At 35.7% G+C, this 8,920-nt stretch overlaps 1 protein-coding gene across 1 annotated transcript; it reads left to right on the forward strand.

Annotated features, from left to right (window-relative positions):
- The first annotated feature begins 307 nt into the window (after positions 1–307).
- Positions 308–2,003, forward strand: LOC145103109 (transcription factor TCP15-like). The gene has a single exon (XM_079040650.1). The coding sequence runs from the start codon at positions 533–535 to the stop codon at positions 1,754–1,756; it is 1,224 nt and encodes a 407-aa protein (XP_078896776.1). The 5' UTR covers positions 308–532; the 3' UTR covers positions 1,757–2,003.
- Positions 2,004–8,920: the final 6,917 nt, after the last annotated feature.

Below are 8,920 nucleotides of genomic sequence, written 5' to 3' on the forward strand. Positions count from 1 at the left end.
TATTAAAAAATACATCTAAAATCTCCTTAATTTCATGTTGCATTAGTGTTTTAACTCCCCCACTCTCAATCATAACGATGTATTTTATATTGTAATCACTATTTATTATTTAACACCTTTCATGTCGTTCTTCATCCATGTCGTGCTTAATCTAATTATACCAACCGAGTATTTATTATACAGAATATGAGTTCAATATGTATTTTAACCTCGTTATTTTATTTTATTTTATTTTATTTTATTTTATTTTTTTGCTTTTATGAGCTCACCCATATAATTCCCACTCATTGTCTTTGTTACTTAAAGTTTCCTCTCTCTCTCTTTCTCTCTTTCTCTCTCCAAATATCGGACAATTGGATGAAACTTTGAGTTAAACATTTTTAGAGTGAGACTGTTTATATGGTATTGAAAGAGAAAGAAATCCAGACCCACATCCCCTTGGATTCAATCAACATACTCCATCAATTCTCCATATAAGTTTAGAGAGAGAAACTAGAGAGAGAAAGACTCTGTGAGATTATCTCATGTGATCATGGATGGTGGTGATGACCATTTCAACCACCGCCCCAACTTCCCTTTTCAATTACTTGAAAAGAAAGACGACGAAGCTTGCTCTTCCTCCGCCACCGTCTCCGCCACCACCGGTTACCCTTCTCGACCCATCTCCGCCGACACTAATAACCCTCCACTTCGATCCAACAGTTCAAACCTCCAAATAACCACCATCGCCACCACCTCTTCCGGCGACCCCTCTAAGAAATTGGCGCCCAAGAGAACGTCAACCAAAGACCGCCACACAAAGGTTGATGGACGTGGCCGCCGTATCCGTATGCCAGCCCTTTGCGCCGCCAGGGTTTTTCAGCTCACACGAGAGCTTGGCCATAAAACAGATGGTGAAACCATCGAGTGGCTCCTTCAACAAGCTGAACCCGCCGTCATCGCCGCCACCGGAACTGGTACAATCCCGGCGAACTTCACTTCACTCAATATCTCACTCCGGAGCTCCGGGAGCAGCATGTCGGTTCCTTCACAGCTTCGATCCGGTTACTTTAACCCAAATTTCGCCATCCCACAAAATCGGAATCTCTTCCCGGGAATTGGATTATCTTCATCGGAAAATAGTTCATCCAACCTTTTGAATTTTGGGTCAGCAACGAATCTTCACCAGATATTACAAACGAAGCAGGAAACTCGGGATAATTCAGTTGAGTTATCGGAAACTGAAGATAGCATCGGAAGGAAACGTAGAGCTCCGGCGGAGTCTGAGCTACCTTCACAACACCAACAACAGATGGGGAATTATCTGCTTCAATCAAGCTCATCTTCCATGGTAGCAAATCACGCATCAATTCCAGCTAATTTTTGGATGGTCGCCAATTCTAATCAACACCAAGCCATGAGTGGAGACCCTATTTGGACTTTTCCGGCAGTGAACAACACCGCTTTGTACAGAGGCACTGTTTCCACCGGCTTACATTTCATGAACTTCCCAACACCCGTCGCCCTTATGCCAAGTCAGCAATTGGCGGCAGGGCTTGGCGGCAACTCAGGTGGCAGCGGCGGCGGCGGAGGAGGAGGAGGAGGAGGAGGTGGTGGTGGTGGTGGTTTTACTGAAGGCCAATTGAGCATGCTCGCCGGATTAAATCCTTACCGGCCAATATTCGGTCCAGGTGGCTCTGAACAGCAAGCAAGTGGATCTCAGTCTCATCACGGCGGCGGAGATGATCCACATGATACAACTAGCCACCACTCATAAGGGATTTCCGGCCTCCATGATTGTGTTGTTAAATTTGATGTGTAAAACGCACATAAGGTTTGATTTCCTCCAAAATTTTTGGAAAATTTTAATTTTTTCCCCATAATTATTGCTGATTTTTTTTTTATATTTAATTTTGTGTGATTATTTTTGAGGATTTACAAAGTGTTTGGAGAGACAAATTTTAACAGGGTGTATTGTTGGTTTTAATCATTGAAGAAAAAAAGAAAAAGGTCTCGTTTTAGTATTTACCATGAATTCATTCCTTTTTCTTTTTATATAATTCTATTTTCTATTGCTATTATTTTGACTTTAGTTTTAATTTAATTTTATTGTTTTTTTAAATGTCTGTAAAACACAAACAGAACTGAGAACTTGGTAACTGCAACAATGCCTTATAAAATTCCGTTAAAACTTTAAGTCAATCCTATGAAGTTAGAAAGACAAAAATTATCTCATTTTGACCATGGGTAAAAATAATTACACTGACGTCATCATTCACTTTTGTTGTGTATAGTGTACCTTATAAATTATTGATAACAAAAACATGGACAATATCACCCAATACATATTTGATATAATAATTTCCAATTTTTTAGTATTATTCTACATACTAAAATTGTATATTTCGTATGAATTGTTTTTATTGTTAGAAAATTAATAGTAGATTCAAAATAACTAATATTTAGTATTTAGATTCATTTTAAAAAATAAAATATACGTATTTTTAAATGAAATGATTATCGGATAGTGAAAGAAATTAAAAATAAAGAATGAGGTTTTGTGACAATGGTCAATGTAATCTTGTATGGGTGAATATTATTGGAATTTAGATATTTGAATAATTATGGTGGGACCCAAACCTTATCAGTCCAGGTATTGGGGTCAGGTAAGTGGAGCCCACACCCTCCTAAAATCAAAGTTACCTTTTATCACAGCAGGGGAACAAGCTTTGATCATTCTTTCCTCTTTTTATAATTCAACCCATTGCTGGCACTGCCACTCAACTATTATAATAATATATCATTTTAATATATATATATATATATATATATATATATATATATATATATATAATTTTGTTATTTCTATTGATTTGGAAAACTTCAATAGATAAGTTATTGGAAAACAAATATGTTGAAATTTAAATATGGTTTAACTTATATTGGGCATAAGATATTATTGAGATTTTTTGGAATGGTATCCAAACTAGCATTAGTTTAACTGAAACAATATTAAATAAAATTTGAATATTTAAAAAAGGAAAGAAACAGTGAGCACAAGCAAGACTAAAAAACTAAAAAGAAAAATGAATGATGGAAATTGGTGACCCCACGTGCAGTTGGGACCCAGTTCTCGATTTCATTTGATCTGGTCCATGCATAGGTGTGGGTCCAGCGAGTGATTAGTTCTTATTTTAGAAAATTGTGCAGAATCTAATATGGTGTTTCATGAATCATGACCCATGTTTTATGCATATATTTATAAATTTCTCAACTTGTTCCTAAAACATTTTAGACTTAGTAAATTATGTCCATTTATGTACATCATTCAGCAGTTTGCGTTGAAGTATGCAAAAATTAACGTGGCTTATGTTTAAGAATTAAGAATGCAAAAGTTAACGTGGATTATCTGGTTTACAGAATTGTACGTCTATTATCTCTTTAAAATATATGTTGTAAACAAATATTCCTTCGTTAATTTTTTTCTCCTTTACGTATATCTTATAACTACTATTATTATTTACTTTATTACTATTAAATAAAACTCCCTCCATCTACCCACGATCAATCCTTTGTTGAAAAACTTAATTGCGCCGCAACTTCTTTATATGGTATCAAAATTTGAGAGATGTTCTCATATACATCGAACTTCCTAATACCTATCACTAGTATAACATTGTGTTATAGAGTTGGTTTTTTGAAAACTAGGTCTTCATGGTTTTTATATTTCTCAAATCACTAAAGGTCATAAGTAATTTACATGATTGTTTCCATTACAATTTACTAAAAACGAGTGACCATTACACATCAAATTGCACACATTCACGTTAAATTTATATATAAAAAAGTGACAATTTGTGCGATGACCTAAAATGGTGGGCAAATGTCCTCTTGTAACATCCTAAAATCACGATAAAATGTTTCATTGTTTAATCAAAGAGAATTCATTGTTTTCAACAAAAACTCATATCATAACCAAGTATAAAATACAAATATCCCAAGATCAGTGTATCATAAATCTTCAAAACATGTCATCGAAGGATGTGTACGATCACACTTTCGTCTTGCCATAATCATCTGAAGTACCTGAAACAACAAATTTAAACTGTAAGTCACATCTTAGTGAGTTCCCTGAAAGTACCACACATAACCAAATAGATAACAACTTGCATATTTGATCCTTCAGCCTGACTAGACCGTCGTGTCGAGCCTACAACATATCTGGACCGCTATGCGAGCCTTCAGTCTAACTGGACAATCGTTTACGGCTTACAGCCTATCTGGATCGCTCTCTAGGCCTTCGTCCTGACTGGACCGCCTGACATCACTACAGTGTATCCGTAATGCCCTGGGTATTTTGGCCCTCAGCAGAAACCAAAACCGTCTCACCACAACAAACCATAGTATGTCGACATATACTATTACAATCAATAAGCAACAAGTACTCAGTGAACACAAGTAATCATACAGATCTACCAATCTAAGCATACCCAGTTAAACAAAAATCCTATATATCTGGATATAAAATCCAGTAGGCCAACCTTGGTACCTTCGACCCACAAGTATAGTGACGAACACTCACCTATCGGTCTGAACAGATAGACGAATAGGAAACTGTTCTGAATATCAGTTCTACCAGTCACATATACAACAAATAGTGACCAAACTCGATTACCACCCAAAATACCCAAAATACGCTTCAGTCAAACTTGGTCTAATCTTGGTCAATGTCAAAAGTCAATAGCCCTTAATGTCATCCATCCAACCTCACATCGTAACCATACCTTGGTCACACCGTGAAAGTCCACTTGGTCCGATTCAAACTCGTCTCGACCCAACCTAGCCAAACTCAGTCAATGAAAATTGCCTGAGCTGACCTCACGATGTGGGTAGCCTTCTCTTAAGTCGTGAGCTCCAAGGAGCTTAACAGAAAATGGGGTCATTCAAACCTACGTTGTGAGACCATATGTCTCACATCGTGAGCACAATTTGATGTTAAAATCCAACCATTTAAGTCCTTAATCCATTAAGCCTTTTACTCTAAATTTCCATAAGGTCTTATTACTCCATAATACACTTAAAAGTCGATGCTTTATGGGAATGTATGTCCAATACATGTCTAGATCTAATGTAGGACCAAAATTGAAAAAAAATCATCAAACTTTCATGCAAAGGTTCAAAACCCAATCATTCACTAGATCTGAACTTCATGACACTCTAAAGACCCTTATCACCTATAAAGTTGCCAACTCTATGGTTTCCATTCTTTCAAACTTGCTCAACCAAGGAGAAAATTGGGACAAAACTTGGATCTAGTCACAAACAACAATAAAGGTGGAAGCTTAACTCTTACAAGGGTCCAGAAACAATATGAGGTGATGATGATGATTCCTTGCAAGCCTCATCAAAAGTTCACCTTCTTCTTATTCTTCTTAAAACCAAGAAATGCTCCTAAAATGGCCAAGAATCAAGCAAGGGGTGAAGGCTAGGGTTTTCTATGGTGAAAGAGGGTTTAGAGGCTGATACTGAACCCTAAAATGTGTTTAGAGGGACTTAAATATCAAGGCAACCCTAAATGATCATAGGCTTTGGTTGCATCAACTCTCACATCGTGAGTGATGTGCACAAAGGTACCCACTAATTTTAATATTTATGACCTAACAAACTTAGACTAACTATGCACTTATAGGCAGTGTACCTAGTCAGATTACACTATAGCTTAGGTAAGTCGGGTGTCGATCACAGGGAACGGTGGTGAATTAATTTAAAATATTTGATTATAGGCTACAGGTCACATGAAAGAATAAAGAAATAGTTTAATAAATCTCAAACTAACAATTAATTAACAACTTTCGATAAACTAACAGGAAAACAAATCTCTTCAGGTACTTTGATTTAGATAAATTACACCTTAAAAACATAGACAATTGCATACATAAATTCATTTATTTATGTTCACTGATTCCTAAAATGATTAGATTCGCGTTCACTACAACTAATCCTTTAGCAAACAAGTCAATTCAAACAGTGATCAGTTGATTAAACTAACATGCTTCCTAGTGTTCAGTTCGTATCAAGCAAGACTTGTAAATATAGTTAATCAAATTACTAATTCAATTTAACCTCTTGTTGATGGTCATCAAACAAGGCTCACACATTAACTTACTTATTCCCAAGTTAATCCTAGTTTCACATTCGTTATTCTTAGACTTATAATCTCGATGGTCATCAAAATCATAAGCAACAAGCAATCAAGCAGATGTTCATACAACTCAATTTACTTAATAATTAACAGCAAATAATTATCATTAATACGTAAGGATCTTCTAACAAGCTTGGCAAGATAAATTAAACATAAAAAAATAATTCAATATAGCAATTAGTCTAATAATCAAAGCTTCATTCAATCATAAACGCAAAGTAAAAGGTTTTTACACCCAAATCAGAAACTAAATACAGAATAGTAACACAATGGAATGCTAAACATGGTCACGTTAACAACCCATATGATTACCGACATGTATCCGCTCTCCAATCCTTCTGATCTTCGCTCCCATTAGCTTAACGGCCTTCCGGCCGCCTCCTAGATCCTCAAAACGGCAACTATGAAGTTTTCTTGTTGCACAAGTCGAAGTGGAATATCATAGATTATGAAACTGGTGGAATGATATGGGGTATTTATAGTTGATGGAGATGGAATTATATTGAATATTAGAGTTGGATTGGAATAAGGAAACTAATGTGGCTTAGGGATTAAGCAAATAAAGATAAGGAAAGTGGTGCTTGGGGAATAAGTAACCTGGAGGGAATTTCCGTCCAGCTTTTATGCTTCATCTTCAAGGCCGATTTTGGATAAGATAAGTGTCGAATTAGCCAAAAAGTCCCTCTCACATAAATCGTAGGAAATTTCGTCTAGTTTTCAGAACATTTTGAATCTCGTCAATTGGACTTGTGAGTCATAAGATATAGCCGAAACACTGAAGAGGGGTCAATCTGCCAACAATATCCTTTTTGCATCTTTTCAGCTCCATTCTCTTTCTTTTGCATTCCATCTCCCATTTTAACTGTAATTAAATATTTCAAAGCATATTAAGTATATTTTAGTTGTAAATAATAATAATAAAGGCTAAAATATTAAGATATGTTATACATAAATATATATAAAAATACACATATCAAAATACTCCACACTTAGCCTTTGCTTGCCCCCAAGCAAACTGGCTTTTATTATTTCACCAATATCGCATAGAATAATCCATTTCAAACTCATCCATTATCCCAAGACTGCAATGCATGTATTTGTGTCTATAATTCCTAAGAACTTCCCACTCCTAAATACTCACAATCTTTATGAACCTTCACCCCTTAGCTTATACGACATTCATTTTTGCAACCCTCCGAATCAATCCTCAGATATCTTTCTTAACCTCAAGGTATTTTTGGTTAAACTACCAAGCATACATAAATTTTAGAAATTACAAATTTGATACCAGAATGGAGCTCTTTGAATTCGTCACTTCTTCGAATATTTGATATTTGCTTTCATTGAATTCACCACTTATTGTTTGATTTTTGGTATCTTCAACTTTTTGGATTTCTTCAGAATTTTGATCTTTTTATCTTCATACTTTTATAGCTCGAAAATTCAAACAACCTTTTTTGTAATTTCTCACTCTTTTTTCTATATCTCACCTTTTTTCTCTCATACCCTACATGCTTAAGCAAGGAGCTTAACTTCAACCCTTATTGGTTAAGGTATTAGTCTAAGTGCAATGACTACATAAGCTCTCCTGGATAGATTTCTGGTTTAGGCTGCAAAACATATTATGTCATATAAACTACTAGATTACCTTTCATATCTCATGACTTTTCACTAGGAAATGGGAAGCCACAAATACATTATAACATGTGTTGGCTCAGGTAAACATTTGGGTTCTCATTGGATCATCACATACAATATTAGCAAAATTTTAAATTATCACTAGATTTTCTTAAATTAAACTATTATTTCAAGTTTATAAATTTTGTTAAACTTTCCTAATCTAGTAATTTTTAATTTTCTTTTCCGACCCCCTACCCCACACTTATTTAATACAATGCCCTCATTGTATGCATAAAACTAATTAAGCTCATAAAAATAATAAAAACGAAGAAAAAGGAACAGACTCCCCTGGGGTAGTAGTGACGAGATCGAATGGGGCTGCTAAAAGCTGCTCTGAAAATTGCTGGAAGACTGGAAACTGGAACTGCTGCTTCTGAATGTGCCGGAAAATACAAAAGAACATTGACTTCTAAAATGTGGTGCAAACGATTGCAAGCTAAAGCAATATAGTGACCACGACGTGGGAAAGTGTCAACCACGTCGTGTCGTCGAGTGAGGAAAAATCCATATCGCGAATAATAGCATGGCCACGACGTAGTAAGTGGTGGTCACGTCGTGGTATGTAGAATAGCAGCCTCCTATCGTGATGAAAAACTCCCCCACGATATAGGAAAGTGTCAACCATGTCATGGCAGCCGGGATGATACTTCTACGTTGCGTCAAAATAAAACTCCATGGTGTGGGAACAGCTCATCCATGCCATTGGAATCAATGTATAGTTAGAAATGCCACTCTTCGAAATAATAATCCCTCCAAATATCGACGCGCACCCCACACTTATTGAAAGTCATGGCTCTCAAGTGTCAACTTCGAACTCTCACACGGTTTTTTCTCTCGTGACAAATCAACATTCGACCTTAATTATTGAAATTTCTGAAGGCATCTGAAGGGTAAAAGTTTTGCAAAGATCTGAAACATCAAGAGCATCAACATGGAAAAAAAAATTAAACAAACTAAAAATAAAAATAAAAACTCACTAAAATAACTAAAAAAACAAAATAACTAAAAAGGATATCACAATCACTCGTCTTCGTCGAAATCAAGCTACAATTGTCGATT

This window comes from Lactuca serriola, chromosome 4 (assembly GCF_051521515.1).
Source record: "Lactuca serriola cultivar US96UC23 chromosome 4, Lser_US96UC23_V15, whole genome shotgun sequence".
In the NCBI taxonomy this organism is placed as follows: domain Eukaryota; kingdom Viridiplantae; phylum Streptophyta; class Magnoliopsida; order Asterales; family Asteraceae; genus Lactuca; species Lactuca serriola.

Excerpts from the sequence above, each read along its gene's own strand:
- LOC145103109 (XM_079040650.1), top strand. The coding sequence starts at position 533 with ATGGATGGTGGTGATGACCATTTCAACCACCGCCCCAACTTCCCTTTT.